This window comes from Emys orbicularis, chromosome 11 (genome assembly GCF_028017835.1).
Source record: "Emys orbicularis isolate rEmyOrb1 chromosome 11, rEmyOrb1.hap1, whole genome shotgun sequence".
In the NCBI taxonomy this organism is placed as follows: Eukaryota; Metazoa; Chordata; order Testudines; family Emydidae; genus Emys; species Emys orbicularis.
The window spans coordinates 63,383,045-63,405,914 of record NC_088693.1 but is presented as its reverse complement, the minus strand read 5'-3'; the positions used below and the strand labels follow the sequence as shown (position 1 = coordinate 63,405,914).

General features: G+C 47.0%; 1 protein-coding gene across 1 annotated transcript; it reads left to right on the top strand.

Moving 5' to 3' along the window:
- Positions 1-1,080: 1,080 nt before the first annotated feature.
- Positions 1,081-22,159, top strand: IDH1 (isocitrate dehydrogenase (NADP(+)) 1). Its single transcript, XM_065413188.1, has 9 exons — positions 1,081-1,131; positions 4,675-4,802; positions 6,724-7,015; positions 9,380-9,485; positions 12,302-12,479; positions 13,504-13,655; positions 17,232-17,372; positions 18,379-18,541; positions 21,188-22,159. The coding sequence occupies exons 2-9, from the start codon at positions 4,681-4,683 to the stop codon at positions 21,279-21,281; spliced, it is 1,248 nt and encodes a 415-aa protein (XP_065269260.1). The 5' UTR covers positions 1,081-1,131; positions 4,675-4,680; the 3' UTR covers positions 21,282-22,159.
- The last annotated feature ends 711 nt before the right edge of the window (positions 22,160-22,870 follow it).

Here is a 22,870-nt window from a genome sequence, read left to right as displayed (position 1 = left end):
CCATAACACCCACTGACTGGCTGGCTGTCTCCCCTCCTCTATCCCCCCATAACACCCACTGACTGGCTGTCTCCCCTCCTCTATCCCCCCTCCCCCCATAACACCCACTGACTGGCTGGCTGTCTCCCCTCCTCTATCCCCCCTCCCCATAACACCCACTGACTGGCTGGCTGTCTCCCCTCCTCTAGCCCCCCTCCCCCCATAACACCCACTGGCTGACTGGCTGTCTCCCCTCCTCTAGCCCCCCTCCCCTCCCCTCCCCTCCCATAACACCCACTGACTGGCTGTCTCCCCTCCTCTAGCCCCCCTCCCCCCATAACACCCACTGGCTGACTGGCTGTCTCCCCTCCTCTAGCCCCCCTCCCCCCATAACACCCACTGGCTGACTGGCTGTCTGTCTCCCCTCCTCTATCCTCCCATAACACCCACTGACTGGCTGACTCCCCTCCTCTATCCCCCCACCCCCATAACACCCACTGGCTGACTGGCTGTCTCCCCTCCTCTAGCCCCCCTCCCCCCATAACACCCACTGGCTGACTGGCTGTCTCCCCTCCTCTAGCCCCCCTCCCCTCCCCTCCCCTCCCATAACACCCACTGACTGGCTGTCTCCCCTCCTCTAGCCCCCCTCCCCCCATAACACCCACTGGCTGACTGGCTGTCTCCCCTCCTCTAGCCCCCCTCCCCCCATAACACCCACTGGCTGACTGGCTGTCTGTCTCCCCTCCTCTATCCTCCCATAACACCCACTGACTGGCTGACTCCCCTCCTCTATCCCCCCACCCCCATAACACCCACTGGCTGACTGGCTGTCTCCCCTCCTCTAGCCCCCCTCCCCTCCCATAACACCCACTGGCTGACTGGCTGTCTCCCCTCCTCTAGCCCCCCGGCCGGGCAGGACACACCTCGCCGCCCGGGGCCCACCCGCGTGGGCCGCCCCCATTGGCTGCCCGTGGGCGAGGCCATTGGCGGGCGCGGCGGCGGAGGCGGGCCGTTGGGCCCAGGGCGAGCCGAGGGCCGGCAGGGGGAGCCCGGCCGGCTGCGAGCAGAGGCGCCGCGGCACCGGGAGCAGGAGCAGGAGCAGGAGCAGGCCGGGTGCGGAGACAGCGCTACCCAAGCCCGTGACAGCCCGAGGTAAGCGGGGCGCCGCCTCTCCCCGCTCCGGCCAGCCCAGGAGCGGCGCTGCCCGGGCTCGGGGCGGGGGCCGTGAGGGGCTGTCCGTGACAGCGGCCCCGTCTGTCCGGGGGGCGCCGGGACTCCGCTGGCCGGGCCGATCCGTGCCTGGTGACCGGCCCGGGGCTGGGGTGCCGCGGGGGGAGGTAGCCCCGTGGGGGCCGGGCTCGGAGAGGGACGAGGTGGGTGAGGTCCCGGGGCTGGACCGAGGAGGAGAGGAAGGGATCAGTCTTCTCTCTAGAAACGGGGCCTGATCGCTGATGGGGGGGACAGGCAGCCGCCCCCCCGCAACCTGAAACTTACCTTTTACCTTTGTTTGCACGGTCCCCTGAGTACACGGTGTTGTTATCTGACCTCTGTACTTTACACCCCAGCAAGCGCTGCAGTTGTAAACCAAACCGCCCCTCACCCAGGCTGAAAATCATGATCCGCTTTTCCTTCAAGCGGGCGTTATACCTCCAGAATGGCATACCTACAATAGCGCTAGCTGGGTTTTACAAACGGCCTGGATCTAGATGTGTTTTGCAGCTTTAGATCCTTTTCAGAGGTCTGACATTCTCTCCTGGGTGGGTGAAGGTGCAGGGGCGTGTCAAGGCTGCTCAGAAACAGTCTGAGTGCATGATTTCATTCTCCCCGTGGGAAGTTTACAGTGTTTTTGGTTTTTCAAAAGATGCACCTTTAGAAATACTTCATTTTGAGTTGCTGTCAAGAGTATGATTTGTAAATCTTTGGAAAACACGAAGTGACAGTTCATAGATTGCAAATTAATATCAAATTACTGCTGCTTCATGACAACCAAAGCTTCACAATGAGACTCTATTGTTTAGCTTAGATCACTTTTACATTAGTACAGACCTAGTCTGAGTGGAAATCCTTTTGTTTCTTTGTATAACCTAAACTGTGAATTTCAGCCAGTATAGTTATACCAGAATAACCTCTCCTGTGGACATTTCTTGTATGAGTGGCTGTTTTGCAAGGGAGGTTAGTTATTTCACTCTAGAAGGGGTTTAAGCTAAACCAACAAAAAGCCAGTCTTCTTCCAGAATAAGCTTGTCTGTGCAGAGGGTTATAATGGCATAGTTATATTGGTATAACAGGTCAAACTTTCCCAGACACACAAGGCCCAAAACCAAATTCTGATCTCAGACCTTGCCAGCACTGTGATTCCAGCCACTGGCATAGCTGCACATCTCTAATGTGGATGTGATTTGAACTGTGTAACTTACAATAATGTAAATAGCAACTACAAAATGCAATGAGCCTCTCCTAATGAAAGAGTGTTGGGAAAGTCCAATCCAGGTCTCTTTGGCTAGGTGCATGGGCTGAGGATATGAAAGGGGAGAGGATGTTGTTTTAAAGTCCGTGCTCTGTGGCAAGAATCTGGGGAACCTGAAAGGGATAGATCACTGAAGTAACTGACTATCAGAGGTGAGCACCTTAATAGGATGGCCAAATACCACGTGTAGATGCTCAAATCAGTGTTTAGGCATATGTGGGTCTAAATGTTTTATTATCTCTGTTTTATAGGTGGGGAAACTGAGGCTCATAAGCCATAGCCATACTAGGGAAAATGTTGTTAGTTAACATATTTAAATGCATCTTTTAATTTTTTTTCTGCTGATGACAAAGGCCAGAGTGGGTAGCAGCCAAACATTCAAAAATGGTCACTTTTGGTTGCCTTATTCTGGACTCTCAAACTTTTAAAACACCCCAAAATCAATGGCCTCTTTCTTGAAAGTGTTGGCCTAAATGAATTGCTAAAGTCACCCAGAGCCAGAAACAGAACACAGAATCTTTTAACCAGTAATCCTGTGCCTTACCCACAAGACCCTTCTGCCTCCTCGTCACTGAAAAAACATGTTTGAAAATTAGGCCTGGAGTATTTATATGTGTGGGCTTAGCCTACTATGAGTTCAGCCGAAGTTTTGTGAATGGCCATTTATATAGTGGCTTGTAATAAGCACTAGGCAACTATATCTAATGTTGGCAAGGACACTATCTTTGGATATAATAAAAAAAAAGATTTACCTTTAAAATGTTTCAGATTGGTTGTTATTCAAATTGATGTGTCCAGATGGGATTATTAGTAGCATAAGGCTGCAAATTTATTGCCACTTCAGAAGGTGGGTTTTTAGAGGAAGTAAAAAAAAAATGAAGCATGGTCTAGAGCATGGTTGGAGCACAAGACTGAATCAGGCGTTCTCTGTTCTGTTCCTAGCTCTGCCCTGGACTCTGTATGACCTTGGGCAAGTCACTCACCCTCTCTTTCCCCATCTGTAAAACAGGCATGCTACCCCTTTCCTACCTCAAAGCTTCTTGTGAAGCTTAAGCAATGTTTGTAAATGGCTCCGAGATCCTCAAATGAAAGCTGCTGTATAAATTATGAAATATTTATATTAATTATTCCATTACTTTCACTTAAAGTCTAAAAATGGACTGGATACATGAATGCTGAATAAGAATTACTAATGCAAAGAATTTTTACTGTCAGTAAGGATCAATATTTACACATTAAGGCCCCAAATCTGCAAACACTTATGCCTGTGCATAACTTTACTCATGTGAGTCCTCCCATTGAATCCAGTGAAACTACTCATGTACACGAAGTTGTGCATGGGTATAAGTGTTTACAGGATCAGGGCCTTAAACAGGAGTTTCCTGTATCTAAGTTGAGAACTTAAAATAACTAATGAGAACTGCATATGAGAACTAGGTTGCTGGTTTGCGTTTGAGAAAAAATTGCCAAGTCATAGCTCTTGTGTAAGCAGAAGTAGTAACCAAGCGATTGTAGCCATTTGAAAGTAATGCATAAAGTGTTTGAATAGTACTTTTTGTTGACAAGGATCAAAATGCAAATAGGAGCCATGTAGAGTCTTGGTGGAAAATATTTTTAATGACCCTTGACTCCAATACTTTAGGAGTACTCTGTTTTCAGAAAACTGATGTGTTCCAGTACTTACTTTAACCCCAAAAGCAAGATATTCAAGTAAAGAGTTGTATTTGTATATCCTTGGCATTTCTGTACCAATGTGACATTTTACTCCTGGGGGGGAAAAAAGAGCAGTGATGAGCTGATCTCTACTAAAATGAATATGTATCACCAACCTTAAGCATTCAAAAACCGTGAGTCTGGTCCCTCAACAAGCATGAGATTGGCTTATAAATCATGAGGGTTTTTTAACTAATAAATTTGGGACTCTCTTTATTTCCCTTCTGGATTTTGAGCCTTTGGGAGGCGCTTAGGGCACATTTTCAACCTTCTCTCCACAACCAGGAGGGATAGAAACGTACATGAAAGTTGAGATTCTCACCTAATCAGAAGCATCCAGGAGCTGGGGCTTTAAGAAAAGCACCAAATTTCAGGAGATTCACAATAAAATGAGAGTTGGCAACACTGCTAAAGGATTAGGGTTTGTAGGATTGGGATTTTTTTTTTCTGTTCATGTTACAAAAATGTGCATTGCTTAATATAGAGAGTTTAGTTTGTTTTTACATCTTATTTAGTTCAAGATGTCCAAAAAAATCCATGGAGGGTCTGTTGTGGAGATGCAAGGAGATGAAATGACTCGGGTCATTTGGGAACTGATTAAAGAAAAGCTGATATTTCCATATGTGGATCTGGACCTGCACAGGTAACCATATATTATACATGGCCGATTTGCTGTTGGGCATTGGTTTATATTTTTGTATATGTGGGGGTTTATACCTTGTCAGAGAACTGGCCTCCCACAGACGTCTCCCCTCCAGCACTCAGTGCTACTCTGCTTGGTTTGCAAAATGATTTGTTCTGAAGACCACCAGGAAGGGCTCAGTCATCTACTTAAAGCCACTACTTTGTGATGAAAAACCTGTTTGCCAAAATGTCTTCGCTATGACCTCATTCCTGCAAACACTTTCACTGACAGTCTCTGTGGACTCACAGGGGTAAGTGGTGTACGCCCAGCAGTAAGTGGATTAAACTGTGCTGTGCCTCTTAGAAGGGACAGCACAGGAGTCAGAGCCCAGGTGTTCAGTTACCACCTTTGGACCTCCTTAATTCTGGGCTGCTCTAGGTCTGGTGATAGGTATGCTTTATGCAGCCTAAACCAGCTGGAATTCAGCCATTTCTCCTTAACCCCCTGCCCCCAGCACATCCCTACACTGACAGCTTTACTGAATGATGGTATTGGGCTCCCATTAGCCTTATGCCAACATGGGGGAATTCCCCACAGGGCCTTTTTACGCATTTAGGCAGCTGAAGTGGTACAAAGGGGCTGTTGCAGGGGCTGGAACAGGATTAAGCCCTGTTTGGATTAGTCTGTGACTGTTCACGCTTCTCACAGTTTCATAAACTGCATCCATTCACCTTTGCTCACCTCCAGAATAATAAATTAGGAGCAAGTTTTTAAAAAAACAGGGAGGGGGAAAAATCACACCTATTGGAATGTGATGACACTGCCTACAAGACTTATTTTAGCAAAATAAAGAGCTATTCCTTCCCTTCCTATCCTCAAAGTAGTAGGTCAGAATTACAGCAGTGTTCATGGTTTTTTATTTTCCCAGCTGTATGGAGAAATCTTCAGTGGTGTCAATCATTAGTCAAACCCACCGAGTCCGACCTTTTCCCTACTTCCAAAGCAGTTTGCTTTTGTTCTGGAGACTCCACCTCCTACTCACCCAAGATTTACTGCTTGCTAGTGCCAAGAGGAACTTACAGGCACCTAGCAGCTTATTGCACACACAGTGTCTGGAGGAGAGTCCATTCTTAAAAAGTGGGGAAGGAGACTGAGACTGTCTTCCCAAGCACAGTGGATACATTCATGCCCTGTTTTACACGTAACTGATTATACTTCGAGGACAAATATGCAGAGCACAGTTGTTCATAAAAACAGTAATAAGTATAGTAAATGTTTCCCCCTCCACTGTTTTAAAGAAATATGTTCAGATGTAATTTTAAAGCATAGCAGTGTGCTGACTCCATCATCGCTGGTATTATTGTTTGCGGGGTCCTGCTGGTGTGCTTAGTGTTATGTATTACACAAAGAAAGCCACAGTCCCAGCCCCAAGCAGCTTGCAGTAGAAGGGTCTAATTCACTCCGGGTTTATGCTGATTTGCACGCAGGCAGAGAGCCCCATCGTGGAAAGTCCAGCGGGGAAGGCTGAAATAATGCAAAACAGCCACAACTTCACTTGAGCTGCCAGGGTGATAGGTTGATTAGATACTCACAAAGCAGGTGGGTACTAGCTGAGAATGGGACATGGCCAAGGCAGCTGGGGATGCACGCATCTGTGTACCCTTGCGGCAGATGCTCTTGGCAGGGCTCCTACACAGCCTCGATCATAAACTAAAGTCATCCCTGCACGCTCACCTGCAGAAACCTTGAGGGAAGATACTGGTGTTAAGACCTTCCCTTGTTTTGACTCCTGCTGGAGTGCAGGTTGGCTGGATGTAGATACCAGTAATGACAGAATTCTAGGACTGTGTGTGTGTTGTCCATTTATATCATGTAGGACCATAAGCATCTTAGATTGAGCCATCAGGTGACTTTGATTATTTTGGGGGGTTATTTGTAGCTATGACTTGGGCATGGAAAATCGTGATGCGACCGATGACAAGGTGACAGTAGAAGCAGCAGAAGCGATGAGGAAGTACAATGTCGGCATCAAGTGTGCTACTATCACTCCGGATGAGAAGAGAGTGGAGGAGTTCAAGCTGAAGCAAATGTGGAAGTCTCCGAATGGGACAATTCGAAACATTCTGGGTGGCACAGTCTTCAGGGAGGCTATTATCTGCAAAAACATCCCCCGGCTGGTATCTGGATGGGTGAAACCCATCATCATTGGCCGTCACGCTTATGGGGACCAAGTGAGTTACTACTTTAGGGTCATTCTCTGTTTCTTTTTATCTGTACTTTATTTAGGTGAACAGTCTTATCCCAGGGAACAGGACTGGTACAAAACAGCATGCACCCAACGTGCATGCGATATCTCTTAAAGGCCGTATTTTAGCTGCTTTTGCACAGATTCACGAGGGGGTGGAGATGCACTCATCATGCTCCGTGCTTATTAGCATTCTGTGTTTGTACAGCACCTACCATGGTGCTGGTCGATGACTGGAGCTACCGCAGTTCTACTACTAATAGACAGAGGCCTATGCTGGAGGTAGAGTGCACTGTTCCTTATTAAAGAGTGTAGAAATTTCCAACTGCCCCAAAGGCAAGCTCACTGCCTTAGCAGTCTAGAGACAGAATGCCTCCAGCAACTGCTCCCAAGGCCTTCCTCTCACCCCATTGCAGCGGTGAATGTATAAGACAGACTGACTCTACCCCTAAATTTTTTCCTTCCTCTTGTCCCAGTGTTGTCGAATTGTCTGAAGTACTTCTAGGTAGCCCAACATCCAAATTACTTCTCGATTCGCTGTGTTTCCACCATGGGCAGCTTTTGTAGAGCCAGGTACTCATTTCACTCAAAAAACAACGCGAAACCAACAAAACCCACTTGCTTGGTTACCTTATAGTTTGTGCCTGGGGAGACTGGACAATGGTGCCTTGGAAGCCTCAGGCCACATCATAACGAGGAACATTCCTGTTCTTTAATGATCACTAATACTGAGAGAGCTGGTGTAATATGAAGCTGAGAGTGTCCTCTAGTGATCTGAAACATGTCAGTCTATTTAACTGGAAGACCCACTCTTTGGCAGCAGAACACCCCTTCACCCCCCCAGGAAAGCCCACTTTAACGAGACCTTTAGAAGGAGGAAGAAAAACATTTTGTTGGGGAAGAGGAGTCTCATTGCCTGCCCTACTTCTGTTCACTATGCACAATTGTGCCAAAAGGTTTATGCAAGTGAGTTAATGAGGAGCTGGTGGGTGTTTTTGTTTTTTGGCAACATACTGGGTTCTTGCCATGTCATTTACTTGTCCTGGGTTAATGAACACTGACATTGTTTATTTGGACTTACAAATAAGTCATGTCACTTGAGCATCTGATTTAAATACAAGTTTGAAAGCTTAGTGAAAAAGCATTTGTCCTTTTTCAAGTGATTGTCCGCACAGATTCCGCTCTTGGTGCAGAAATGGTTGAGGGAGGGATGAGTTTTGTTTTGAAGCTGTTCAAGTGAAACGAAATGGTGTGGAAGGCAGTGTGGTCCCGTGGGAAGGTCCTGGACTGGAAGTCAGACCTGGGCTCTGTTCCCAGCCCTGCCACTCACCTGCTGTGTGATGTTGAGCAAGTCATAGCAGCTTTGTGCCTCGGTTTCCCCATTTGTAAAATGGGAATAATGATACAGACCTTCTTTGTAAAGTGCTTTGAAATCTATGGATGAGCAGTGTTATAGAAGAGCTAGGTAAGTCATATGCTCACCTGAAATGGTAGGCGACAGCTGAGTATCTAATTCCTAAGAGCAAAAAGAAATGGCCGAGCCCATACCTCACAAAAAAGAATAATTAGTCTTGCGTCTTTAAGAAATAAATCAAGAGCACTGAATAATTAAGTAGGCAGTGGAAATTACAGTAGGCTAGACAGTGTGTTGATAAAGCAAAAGAAGTGGAAACTTGCCAGAGCAAGTGAAAGGAATAATAGATGGGAAGAGATAAAGGAAAAACAGCAAGCTGTAGAGCTTGGGAAGAACATTACTGATGTCAGCAAGGAAATGGTGAGAAGGCTCGAAGGCTGTAATGGAGAGTAGCCTAAAAAGAACCTAATGACATTTACCCAGGACAATTTGGAAGATGATGATACACATTTATTGTAACTAAGTCTTACAGTTATGTGGGTTTTTTTTAGAGTGTGTGTTGCCTGCGTGGGCAGTTTTCACCCATTCACAAATGCCTGAGAATGATTCTTACTGTAGTTAGGCCTGTTTGGAATTCAGGTCTCAGAAGTGAAAGGTTAGACACTAGTAGCATAATTCACAGCATTGTCAAGATAGTGTAGTTTGGTGCATAGTTGTGTTAACCCAATTATGAAATGGAATAAATAGAATTTACCAGAATATCCCCTTCCCCTTCCCCACTGAATATTAAACAATACTATTTTTAGAGATCTGCAATATTAAAATGTCATCTACATCTGGAAAATGTAAATTTCTGCATTTTTCAGCTCTTTTAGTGCATCTATTTCCACATTTTTCCTATGAATGTGAATTGCTATTTGACCAAACATGACACTATTTCTCTTGCAGTTTACCTGTGTATTGGACGAAACTACTAAATTTCTCTCTTTTGTACAGTACAGAGCAACAGATTTTGTTGTTCCTGGGCCTGGAAAAGTAGAAATGACTTATACACCGAAAGCTGGCGGTAAACCAGTGACCTATCTGGTCCATAACTTTGAAGGTATGTATGGTGTCACAAAAGCTGTGATTGTAACTGGTATTTGGCATGATTCAAGTTGATGGGTGTGTCAGATTCACTGCATGGTACAACATCTTTACTTTTAGAGGCCTATTTCATTTGTGTGGGAGGGGAGGAGAACTTTCCAGCGCTGAAAGTTAATTCAATTGTGTTGGAAATCATAAAGCAAAGAAACAAAATACAAAACATACACACACACCAGACTTACCACTTCTCATGCATCTTCTGTGACACTTGCGCCGTTGGTAGCTATGTCAGGCACTGCTCTTCGCTGATAACAGAGAGAGAAATTCTCACATTGCAAACTCCCCACCATGCTTTGGACTAATTGGCAGATTCTGTCAAAAAGCCAAAAACTGCTTGGAGAATGAACTACTTCTATTACTACTAGAGGAAATCCCCTCCCCCCAGATCAGGGCTGAGCCATGCTGGCAGGGTAGTGTGTGGGTTCCCGGCCCTGCTGCTGCACTCTAGATAAACAAAGCACTTGGTTCACCAAGGCAGTGAATCAAATGCCTTTCACCAGCACTACGCCATGCAGTTGTGTTGAACCTGAAGTTTACGGTTATGTACAAATGTGCAAATTATCTTTAAATTATTTTCAGGAAAATGTTACACTTGAGGCTGTATAAAACTTGGTAGCTATGAGACCCCTAACCCTAAAAGTTCTTTGGAGGACCTTGTAGTCAATCCGATTTTGCTCTGTACATCACTAAGCATGGCAGGCTGGGTGCCAATTTGCATGCTAAGACTAATGGAGACTGGTGATTTGTATTCTTGGATCCTATTCCAACATACTTGGGTTCGGCTTTTATGAAACTTGGTTTAATACTTTTAAAATAACACCCAATGTCATCTTAAAACAACTTTGCTTTTGTGACAAACAATCAAACCTGCTTCAGTCATGAAAAGGTCTGGCTATTTCCCCAACCACCACCAGGTACCTCTGTAATAAGACTCAACTATTTCTATCATTACCAGGAATACACATAGGCAGTGGTTAAGTTACCTTACGAGGCACTCCTTCCAAAATTATGTTTTGGGTTTCCAAATGAGGGGTGTTGTCATAAGAAAACTTACTGAAAAATACTTTGGCCAGTGAGATTTCAAATTAGGCCAGATCCTGCAGACCCAGGCAAACCTTCCATTTAGGCCAGTGGTAACTTTGCTTTGAAAATGATAGTAAAGGTCTAAGGCATTTGGATAAGAATGAGCCCATCTCAGGTTTCTCACTAATGGCTCCAACCAATTCTTATTGAAGTCAACGAGAAGACTCTCATAGAGATCAGCCAATGGGAACTGCCTTATTGAAGTAAGTGGGATTTTGTCATTGATTTCAGTAGAAACACAATCAGGCCCAGGAACCTTAATCTTTTCATTTTAGTAATTGTCAACAGTAGGAAGACCATTCCAGCGTGTCTAGTTTTGATCAAACTCATGGCAGATACAACAGCCTCTAGGAAATTTCACAACTCAAAGAAGGGGGAAGTGGGTGTGCGTACTGCTGTGAAGCCTACCCTTCTGTTATTCAGACCAGAAGAGATGACAGGAGAGTTTGGGGGAATTGTATTTCCTTGGCTGACTGGCTCTGTACTTATTTTTAAATCCATAGCTCTTGTTGTTCTCAATAAAATCACCAGAGTTCTCTGTGATATAGTTGTTTCTGCTTCAAAGGGTGATTCCACTTCTATATGCCACGCACAGTTTTAATGTATGTACTTCAGACTAAATAGGAAGTTAGGGAATGTTAATGTATCTCTTAGAATGCTAGCTTGTCCCACCCTGCTGGTCCACAAGCAGGTCTCTCCTTCCTCCTCCCAGGGTCTGTACTGAGGAAGGGATTACAAACTGTGGAATGGAGGGCATGCACAATTTTCCTGCGTTCCTCTCAGACATACACAGGCCGTGCACAACCTAGTCAGAATACTGTCCAAGGCTGTGTTCTCTCTTCTCTATAGCCCTTATGGAGGTTCTAGGAACAGGAGAGCATTCTTTGCAGCCTGGTGACAATGAACCTGTCCTCTCAGGGAGCCAGGAGAGGCTGCAGTGAGGGCCGAGCCAGTGAAGAGATGCAGGGCCTCCACAGATGACTGTGGATTCCCGGGACCCACGTAGTATGGAGCTGGTCCCACAGCCTTTGTCCACGCTGCCAATGGTTAAACCACCACCTCAAAGAAGTAGGATCTCCCACAGCAATTTCCTCCCCAGAACCCTTTTCCATGTGTTTTTTTTTTTTTTCTCTGAGTGGTGGTGATCTGGACCGTAGTTAGGTGTCACTGAAGGAAACTACATCTGGCCTACAGCCATGTAAAAAGTTACTTAAGCTTAAAGATCCACCAGGAACCATACCTAGATCCATGCCTCACAGCACTGAGAGAATTAGACAAATGATGCACATGTGGGGGGAGGGATAGCTCAGTGGTTTGAGCATTGGCCTGCTAAACCCAGGGTTGTGAGTGCAATCCTTGAGGGGGCCAATTAGGGTTCTGGGGCAAAATCAGTACTTGGTCCTGCTAGTGAAGGCAGGGGGTTGGACTCAATGACCTTTCATGGTCCCTTTCAGTTCTCTGAGATAGGTATATCTCTCCATGTGGGAGGAAGAGTCCTATTGTTTGTAACTGAATTCCATCCTGTTATACTTCACAGTCTCTAGAACCGCATCAGGAAAGACAGACTTCCGAGGATTCCAGCCTGCTGGCTGGGAATTCTATAGCGTGCTGTTAGAAATGGGGTGGGGTTTTTAGCCAGTGTTGTAGCTAATTCTTATTTACTGTTCTCTTTTCTCTCTTTGCTGATAGGCTGTGGTGGTGTAGCTATGGGAATGTATAACCTTGACCACTCCATCAGGGATTTTGCACACAGTTCTTTCCAGATGGCATTATCTAAAGGCTGGCCCCTGTACATGAGCACCAAGAACACCATTCTGAAGAGATATGATGGACGCTTTAAAGACATCTTTCAGGAGATCTATGAAAAGTAACTAGTACAGATTGTTACTTCCAGTTTTTCTCTTCCAGAGCATTTTTTCTGTAGTAGAAAGATGGTTCTCTTATTCTTTGTGAACCCCCACTGTCAATTCAGAGCCCAAACCTCTGAAGTGCTCAGCACCCCCCGCTCTCATTGAAGCCAGGTTGGGGCACTCAAGCATGTGCTTAAGGGCTCTCCTGAATCAAGGCTTTGTTGTCCATCTCCACTGGCATCTACTGATGATAAAAAGAAAGCTCTGGAGATTTGGATGGAGTCATGGAAAATCCCTGGCTACTTGCTTTAGAACTTGAACCTCACTATTTTTTAGTAGAGCATTGCAAGTCTTCTGTCTTTAAAATGTACATATGTATACTCTTAAAATGGTTTACATTATAAAGAGGGGATCTGTCTAGATTTCAGTAAATTGTTGCTTGGCCTTTTTTGAAGAAAGTATCTTGTCCTACAGCTCTCATAGTTAACCAGGGAGGTCCTTGAGTATTAGACTCCAATTGACCCCAGAAATAAGATCACACAAAATTCACTGTAAATTCACAGAAGCATGGAGTCATAGTCTTGTCCCGTTCACCAGTTTAAGCCCTTTAAATGCAGCTGAGTTGCTGTTGATTTGTCTCAGTGTAAGAGAGAACACCATTGGGCCTACTGAGTCTCAAAGCTGAATGCATGAGACAAATTCTTTTAACAGTGTTTCCTCTAATTTATGTTTGCTCTTTGTCACATATATGAGGAGCTCAGCCATTGGTTGTCTTCCCTCCTCCCCCCACCTTTGACTGGTCACATGCCATCTTTATATGTATGCTTCATAAAAACCTATAAAACCAGGAGCAAAATGTATTATGTACATCCTGTCCTTTCAGGTGCTGTTCAAGGCCCATAAACGTCTTCATCTGAGCCCACAGGCCCTTTCCTCTCCCATTTCCTCATGCAAGTTAAGGATTTCAGCCTTTCCCCTGCATGTTGCACTGACCAGAATTGTAATTTCCAGAAGCTACCTGGTGGTTTTCTTGTCTTTCAGAGAATACAGGCCCCAGTTTGAAGCCAAGAAGATCTGGTATGAGCATAGACTCATCGATGACATGGTGGCTCAAGCCCTGAAATCTGAAGGTGGCTTTATCTGGGCCTGTAAGAACTATGACGGTGATGTGCAGTCTGACTCTGTGGCACAAGGTATGTCCTGTTCCTATTCCAGCAGGTTGCTGGGCTAAGCCTGGGTAACAGTAAGGCCACCAGCCTCACACAGAGCATCTCATGCTATGTACCCGTGCATATGCTTATCCTAGAGCCACTGCTTTATCTCCGAACTGTTTGCAGTTCACAGACTCAAGAAAACTAAGTACGAGATGCACTTTAAAAAGTGACTCTCAATTGGCAGAGTGCATCCATCTTCTGTTTAGACTTCTTTGTCTGATGGCTATTCCAGTGCTACAACTACTAATGGCTCTAAACCCAAAGTGCTTGCACCAGTAGCTGGGATTTGGTCACCAAAATGCCTGCATGACTTAACCCAGGGCACAGTGGCGAAAGCTGAGCATGGAAAGGTCACCTCAGCAAATTGGCTCAATGCCCCATGAGCAAAAAAAGAAATTGTAATGACATAAAAATGTAACCCAAATGCCAAGAGCTAGATAGATATTGATATGAATAAAACTCATAGCTCTTGGTAAGAATCCTACTCAAAGATGCGGCCTGTTGGCATGTGTGTGGCACTCGCAGGAAGAACGTGAGTTGAGTAGTGTTCTTTCTTTAGTACCATCAGCAAATTTTGCTTCACACAAAACTTAGAGGGATTCTTGTTCCTTGCCCCAAGAAGCTTCCAGTGACCCAGATCTCAGAGACCTGGAAGGTGAGAAGGTGACATGAGCTCCCAGTTTTACCTCCCCACAAGCTCCTCCCGCCAGAGGGGATGGCACCAGGAAAACAGGTTTTGTTTGTTTGTTTGTTTTCCATTCCCTCAGGCTCTCCCCTGTGGCTCTTTCTGTGGGATGGAACACTCAAACCCAGTGTAAGAGCCTGATCCCATAAGTTGTAAGGTTCATGGAACACCTGTTCAAGTATGGGAGTTCCAAGCACCGGGACCTTGCAGGTTGGGACCCTAAGTGCTGAAGAACGTAGGGGAAGGAAGAATGGCCATGTGGTCAGGGCTGGATTAACCAATCACTGGATCCTAAGTAAACATACATTTCTCCTGGCCCAGTGCAGAGGGAAGGCTCTGGTAGGGTGACCAGGTGTCCCAATTTTATAGGGACAGTCCCAATATTTGGGGTTTTGTCTTATATAGGAGCCTATTACCCCCTGCCCCGTCCCGATTTTTCACATTTGCTATCTGGTGACCCTTGGCTCTGGAGAGGGGGAGGGGGTTGGAGAGAGCCCCCCCACATTCACCCCACAGTGGCAGTTCCTGTCCCGTGGGGCTGGGCCTGCTCCAGGCATTGTGACCTGGTGCATGAGGTTACAGCACCACTCAGGTTCGGCCCGGTTGCCCCTCTGTCATGACAGGGGCGGAGGGAGGCGGCTGGGCCAGACATGACTGGTGCTGCAACCCAGGCACCAGGTCTCAACGTGCAATGTCCGGAGTGGGGAGCCAGGTCTAGACCTGTGGGACAGGAACCACTGCTGCAGGGTGAGTGCGGGGTGGGCTCGCATTCTCCTCCGCCCCTGGGGTCTCCCCTCCATACCAGGCCAGGATTAGGGTTGTGGTGCCTGGGTGAAGGGTGGTTGGTGCCCCCTTGGTGGCGCAAGGCATTGGAGAAGGAGGACACTGGCCTACGATTTTAACCCCCTGCCCCCACAAATTTGGGTCCTAGGCATGTACCTGGTTTGCCTGTGCATTAATCCAGCCATGCATGTGGTTAGGGCAGAGGACAGGAAGTCAAGACACTATAGTTCTATCAATGCCAGTGGGTCCATGTGACATTAGGCAAGCCCTTCAGTCTTTCTGAGCCTACTTCTCTCTAAATTGGGGAGGAGAACAATACTCGCCTACCACACCGAGGTTGCAAGGCAGAACTTGTTCATGCTTCTGAAGTGGTTTGAGATCTTCCCAAGGAGATGGCATGTAAAATCAAAGTCTTACTATGTTAGACAGAGTGAGCCAGGTCCTTAGCTGGTGTACCCAAGTGTAGCGCATTGACGTTCCTAGAGCATGTCACTTTACACCAGTGGAGGACCTGGCCCCGACTACCCCAGATGATCAGGTGTGGCGTAGAACAGCAATTTAAATCTCTGTACAGGAGCAAGTTTCTCCTCCCACTCCCAAAGCCCTTTATCTGATGGGACCTTTCCGTAGGAATGGAGATGAACGTGACAAGATAAATGTGGGGAATGAGTAGGGTCACCATATTTCCCAAAGGGAAAACGGGACACCACATGGGGCTGCCCCAAGCCACTTGCCTGAGCCCTGCCTCCAACCCCGCACATGGGGCTGACCCGTGCCTGCCCCCCCTCTACGCTGCACACGGGGTTGACCCAAGTTGCTGGCCTGAGCCCTGCCTCTCCCACGTGCAGCCTGCTCCCCGTGTGGGGCTGATGTCATTCCTCGCCTGAGCCCTGTTCCCTCCCCCCACGCGGCTGGCGTCACTGCTCGCCCAAATCCTGCCTGCCCCCGCACAGCTGGCATCGCTGCTTGTGCAAACCCCGTTTCCCCTCCCCCCCCACAGGGGTGGCATTGCCGCTCCCCCCCCCCCCCGCATGTTCCTCTGCGCCCCACTAGGGGTGCGCGCCCCACTTTTTTGGCAAAAATGGGCAATTGTCCCGTTTGCTCTCGCCAGCTGCTGATCAGTTGGTAAGAGCAAATGGGACAAATGCCCATTTTTGCCAAAAAAAAAGTCATCACAGCTGGGACATGGCTTAAAAAAGGGACTGTCCCGGGCAAAACGGGACGTATGGTCACCTTAGGAATGAGGATGGACAACAAAATACATGAACAGATAAGAAGCAGGGCAGTGGAACTGGGAAGGGGGGCAGGAGAAGTGCTCCCACAATGGAAATATTGTGGGGGCTCTGCCCCCATATAAACTCGCACACACTGGGGCGGGGGAAGACAAGAGCGGGATCCACCGGAGCTGGAGCAGCCGCAGCAAAGCCTAGGATTGGGCCAGGGAGCGGGACTCAGAGGGACTGGAACGGGCCCTGGACCTGGCTCCCGACACCTCTCCCAGCCACGTCTCAGTGCTCCCCTCCTATCTCTGCACACACCCCATAAGGAAATCTTCCATTCCTCCCACTGCAGCTAGCTTTTCTGGGCCCATTGCTTTTTCTTCCCCTAGGAGAAATACGAATCTCTGTCTTGGGAGAATTGAATTTCTACTCTGGTTGGGACCAGCGAGTGTGAAATCAAATGCAAAATCCGATTCCTAAACAGCCTTGCTGCTCCCATCCCCTTCCCATGCTGCCTTGCAGTTTGGAGTGACTTTTATTTCAGAGCTTTGGGAGTCAATGGGAGAGGAAAGGTGCTTGCAGACTATGAGCAGAAAACAAGTGGCTGGATAGGGTGAATATGAATTTGCTTGAAATGGGGCAAAATGGCTGCAGTTTTCTAGTGGCCTTGGTGAATAACTTCTATTCTTCAGACACTTGGGAGCAGCTTCCTAAGTCAGAACTGAACGAGTGGGTGTTTTAGTATTTAATGTATGGCTGTTATTCAGGAATTTGTTTGGCTTCCCTTGTGGCTTGGCAGAGTGGGGTAGCTTTAGCGGAGTCGGGGTTTTCAGGGGAAGACTTGACCCATTTGCTTATGACCTGCAGGGTATGGTTCTCTGGGGATGATGACCAGCGTACTGATCTGCCCAGATGGCAAGACAGTGGAAGCAGAAGCTGCTCATGGCACAGTTACGCGTCACTATCGCATGCATCAGAAGGGTCAAGAAACTTCCACTAATCCCATTGGTAAGATGCCCCGTGCTTCTCTGACTGATTGCGACATGTCAGAAGGAGTTAAGACTGAGAACACCCGCATTGTTGTTCCTGCAAATTCCTGCATCACAGAATGCCACACATGCAAATTGCATGATCATGTGTGTATCTTCCTTGGTACTTCTGCCGTGTACAGTACAAGCAGCTTGGAAGTGACTGGATGGGAGCAATGAATTGTGTACACAATCTAACCTATGAGATGTTCTGACATCCCTGCATTAATGGTGCAGTAATGGCTCCACCGGGTTGTTTTACTTTCAAATAAAATAGGTACACGCAGCTGATAAGCACAAGTGAGCAGAGTACAGGTTTGTCTATGTGAACGCTTCGTTCACCACAAGCCGGGGTGTAAATGTACCCGGCACATGTGGACCCTGGTGCTATGCACTGAAGAGTTCCCGCGTGTGCTTTATTCTACTCCTGTGTAGATTAAAGCACACTAGGAACTTTTAGTGTGGGGCAGCAGGTCCACATGGGCACTTAGCGCGTGGCAGGCTTGTGCAGGATAGATTCACTCCCCAGCGGGCCGCGCACTACGTGTGTGTATCAACAAGCCCTATAAAATCATGATAAAACATCATCTGCACTTACCCTCATTCTCCGTGCAACGTGTTACTGGGAAGTAATCAGATTCCAGCGTGTATGGTATTTAATAACTTTGGATATTTTAATTGTATGTAGCTCTTCGTATTGGCCTCTGTTCATCTCCATCATGTGCCACAGAGAGGAGCGAAAGAGATACTGGAGCTTAAAAAAAAGATAAGGAATAGCACATGGGTTGCTTTAAAAAACAAAGAAGAGACGGGGATGTGAAGTCACTCCCGTTCGCACTCCAGATTTTCACTGAAAGTTCAGCTCTTCTCATTAACCTTCATCAGTTGTTCCATTTCTTACTTGGGGGATTCCTTACTTGTTTGTTGTGACAGTGCAGCCTCATCTTATTGTTTCAGCACTACAATTACTCTCTCTTTCTCTTTAGCCTCCATTTTTGCCTGGACTAGAGGCCTAGCTCACAGAGCTAAACTGGATAACAATGCCGACCTCAAGAACTTTGCCACTGCCTTGGAAGAGGTCTGTGTAGAGACTATAGAGGCTGGCTTCATGACAAAGGACTTAGCTGCTTGCATTAAAGGTTTACCTAAGTAAGTATGCGGTGTCTGCACTGCTCTTAAACTGGGCCATGGCATTGCTGTTAAACTCTGTAGTGACCAGTAGTGCATGGTAGGCTGGTGGGGGGTAGGTTTAAAACCACTGTTTATTATTATTTGTATTACTGGAACAGCTAGGAGCCCCCATCATGGACCAGGACCCCTTTATGCTAGGCGCTGCACAAGCACAGAATAATCAGAGTAGCTGGCTCTTACATAGATCTCAAAGCATGGCACAAAGGAGGTCAACATCGTTAGCCCTGTTTTACAGACCGAGAAACTGAAGGTCAGAGTGGTGAAGTGATTTGCCTACGGTGAAGAGACAGTCCCTGCCCCCAAGAGCTTACAATCTAAGTAGCTCAATCCATCCTGCCTGGCCAAATGGTGTAAGAGCCCAGGTTGACCAGACCAGACTGGGAGACAGTTCCCGTGGGACGACTGTCTTACGGTGACACTCGCTTTTATTAAATACAAGTGTGAACTACACTAGGATGAAGGTTTGATTTCTCCACCTCCAAAAGACTACAGAAAATTAATCTACAGAATTCTGACCATTCTCTCCTTCACGTGCCCCTCCATGGTGACTAGATCTTTTGTTAAGGGTGCCGGGATGGTCTTGCATACCATTTGGGCTGCAAACACAGTTACAAAGTGAGGCAAGTAAAGAAGGGCCAATCAGATCCCTCATCATGTCCTTCTACTGTCTTAACATTCTAGTACAGAACTAAGCCATTCAGCTCAATGTGAGTTGGTCCTGTATTCACCTAAGAGAATCGTGCATTGTATAGTTCAAGACTGACTCTACAATCTCTTGGGCAGGCCACCGTATTTACTCTTTCCCTATCAACTGTAATATCTGGCCCAAGCCTCCACATGCCTGATGCAAATCAGAGCCAGTCTTCCAACTTTTCCAAGGATGGGTGAGAATTGCCTGTAGGCGGGAGGGGCATGTCGTTTTACTGGCAAAGCAACTAAATACACACATTCTTGTCATAAATCAGTGAGTGGGGAATGCCATATAGCCTAAGACCACGAGCAACAACAAAACAGGTAAAAGGGAAAGCAGTGCTGCTGTTAATCGTAGGCAGAGGTTGTTTTAATAGTCTAAGCACTAGGTACGGTGTATGTAAACAGGAGCTGCAGGTTCAAATCTGGAAGAGGGCAACTCAGTCCTTTCTAAGGTAGATACAATATGAAAGTCTTCTAGATGAGACCTTAAGTGATGTCTTGTCTGCTCCGGGGATCTAGAAGATCCCTGGCACGTTTCATAGGAGGAGGGGTTTGCCCTGCTCTTTTTTGTCCAAACATTTCCCCCTTCCCTTACTGTTGGTCCCCAGCATAATACACTGTTATCGGCATGTCTGCTCCACTCCTGCACTGGCTTCGTTTCAGTGCGGCTGCCTGCATAGCTGACCCTTTTGGCTGAAAGGTGCTGATGTGGGTTTTACAGTCTCCCAATGAGACATGAAGCTGTTTGAGAGACTGTTGAAGCATGGTTACTTCGGGGTTTTGTTTTACATGAATCCTGAAGGAGCTGCAGCCACAGTCTGTCCAGGAGGGTGCTCCCCACCCACCCCTGGCCCTCTGGACCTTATTATCAGGCCCCTGCCCTGCAAACCCCCAGTCCCCTCCCCTCCGTAACCTGAGCCGGCTGTGCGACTTGCAGTTGGTTAGTTTCCGGACTGCGTCTAGAGAACAGCTGTACATGCTCATGCTCCACACATTCCATTTCCTCACCCTCGTGTCCCGCCCTGACACCAAGTGGCAAGACCTTTTACCATGTGTGGAGGGTGAGGAACCCCGGAGGGCCAGCCTGTATTCCACTTTGGTCCCACAGCAGACCAGGGATATCAGCTGGCAGCTCCTTCATGGAGCCATGAGCACGGCCATGTACCTGGCGCTGTTCACCTCCCTCCTGTCCCTTTTGCGGCATCGGGGAGAACCTGGTACATATCTACATGCAGCGCGCCAAGTTGCAGCCCCTTTTCCTGCTCCTCCAGAACCTTCTCCTTGGGTTCTGGCTGCCCTTTTCCCCTCATCTCCTGATTTATGCACGCCCTGTCCCCGCCCCATGAAGTCAAGAGACCTCCTCCTAGCACTGGCCAAGGTGACCATCTAGAAAACCAGGAGGAGGATGCTGCATGGGAAGGTGCTCTGCAATTGTGGGGTTGGTTTCCATTCCTCGCCTCGATCATGCATCCGGCAGAGTTCCTCTGGGCTGCGTCCACTGGCTCCCTAGACACCTTCAAGGAGCAGTGGGTGCTGTCTGGGGTTCTCTGCTCAGTGTCCCCTTCTGGATCCCAGATTTTGGCCCTATAACCTCACTCCTGTCCCTGGTTTTCATTTGTGGTCCCCCGAACTTGCTTGAGCCCTGGGCTCAGTAGCTCCTCCCCTTAGGCTGAAGGAGGGGTCTATACCCCCAGAACGCAATAGGTGTTGTTGCCTAGCACTCTGTCACACTCCCCTTCAGTCCTGTTGCAAGGGTCCTTGCACAGAAGTACCGTCACACTATAAACTTATCAGTGTTTTATGCTATTCTTCAGTAGTATTATAACTCAAAGCCTGAAGAGCATTTTTCCCTTTACACTTGGCAGCATCAGTGCCTTAAGATGTTTGTTTGGTGTGTTTTTCCCTCTGCAGCGTGAAGCGGTCCGATTACTTGAACACCTTTGAGTTCATGGAGAAGCTTGCTGAAAACTTGAGCATGAAACTAACCTCGCAGCCCAAACTGTAAGGTCAGACGTCAGGAAGCACTCTGCAGAGAAGCCCGCCTCTGTCTGATGACTGGCTTACACTGTGGTGTGTAACATTTCACAGTACTGGGAGAATTGACACGGTCACCTTTTTTAAAAATGAAACCTGTTTAAAAACCTGTTTTAACTCATTAACTGCTGGGGTGTGGGGTCTATTTTGCCAGCCATCTGAATGTGGTAGGACACCTAACAACATTCAAAGCAGGCCAGGGCTTCCCTCCTCCTTGATTTATCCCTCACTACTGCCTCTTTCCCCCCCCTCTTCTGCCTCACTTCAAAACCAGAGGATGATACATGAGCGGTTAAACCAGTGGTAACCTACTGTACAACAGACGTGTAGAAACTTGAACAGTCCTCTCCTCTCCAGCATCATCCACTGACTGTGCCAGCAGCACAGTAAACTCCAGCTTTTCAATAGTCTGTCTTATGAATGCATTAAACCAACTTCCTTGATCATGGCAACCAGAGCGCAATAGCCTGGTGATGAGGGGTTACTTGAATCAGAGCTATAGCAGAGAGAGAACACGTAATGAATGCTGGAAGCTTGTTTCAGTTCCCTAGGGTAAATGGCTACTAAACCCAGGATGTGGTGGGACTGGGGGGAGGGGAGACTCTATTTCATTATACACCCTTCTTACTGTATGGGAATTGTTACCTCCTACCAGGGCCCATGTATTTCAGAAAGGTGCAATTACTCAAGCTGCTTTCTTCAGGCAGCTGAATGCTTCTTATTCAGTCTCTTATATCGTTGTGACACTTCAATGTTCAGCATTATGGTCTATTGTGAAACACTATTCCAGCCATGGTTTGGTTTTTTTTCCTTGAAGGATATATTAGTTCAGACTAAAATAAAACCAGAACTAACATCCTCTTGTCTCTTCTCTTGTGTGTGTGTGTGAGGGGAAAAAACCGGAACTATCCAAAATAAATCCCTTCAACTGCATCTCTCCACAGCCTATCAACCTAGTTAATGCTGAGACAGATTTCATTAAGCAAAAGTTAGTTGTAAAGATATCATACTTAAGAGGTAAAATAACTTAATTCTTATTTACAAACTTCTGTTTGCTAGTAAGTTATTTCATGTTTTTGCCTACGACAAGTTGTCAGCTGAAGTGTGGCAGTAGATGTAAAAATTGCATATTTCCTTATTGCAAGGAAAACTACAGCAGTGATGTCTATTAACTGTCACTTCTAGTAATGGGTGAATATCATGTAGCTCCAGCTAGTGCATACCAGAGTTTACAAGACTGGCTCTAGGCTTTGCATAGCTCTGCACAATGCAATATGGCTGAAGCCCTACCCAGCTCCTTCGCTGCCTATGACCTAGTTACCTACAAACACACAATTTCATCATGCCTACAGAGCCCCCAGCCTGACTGCTGCTTGCTACCACCCACCTCTTTAAGGCTCTGTGGCCTTGGCTGATAATCTCCCAGTTGCAGTGGGAAGCCCCAGAGAGGTTAGTGGAGCAAGGGAATATAGTTAAGAAATTGCCTGCCAGTGAGATCTATTAGTCTGTGGAATAATTTGCCAGGGAATGTGCAGGAAACCCCACCCATTCCACATTTAA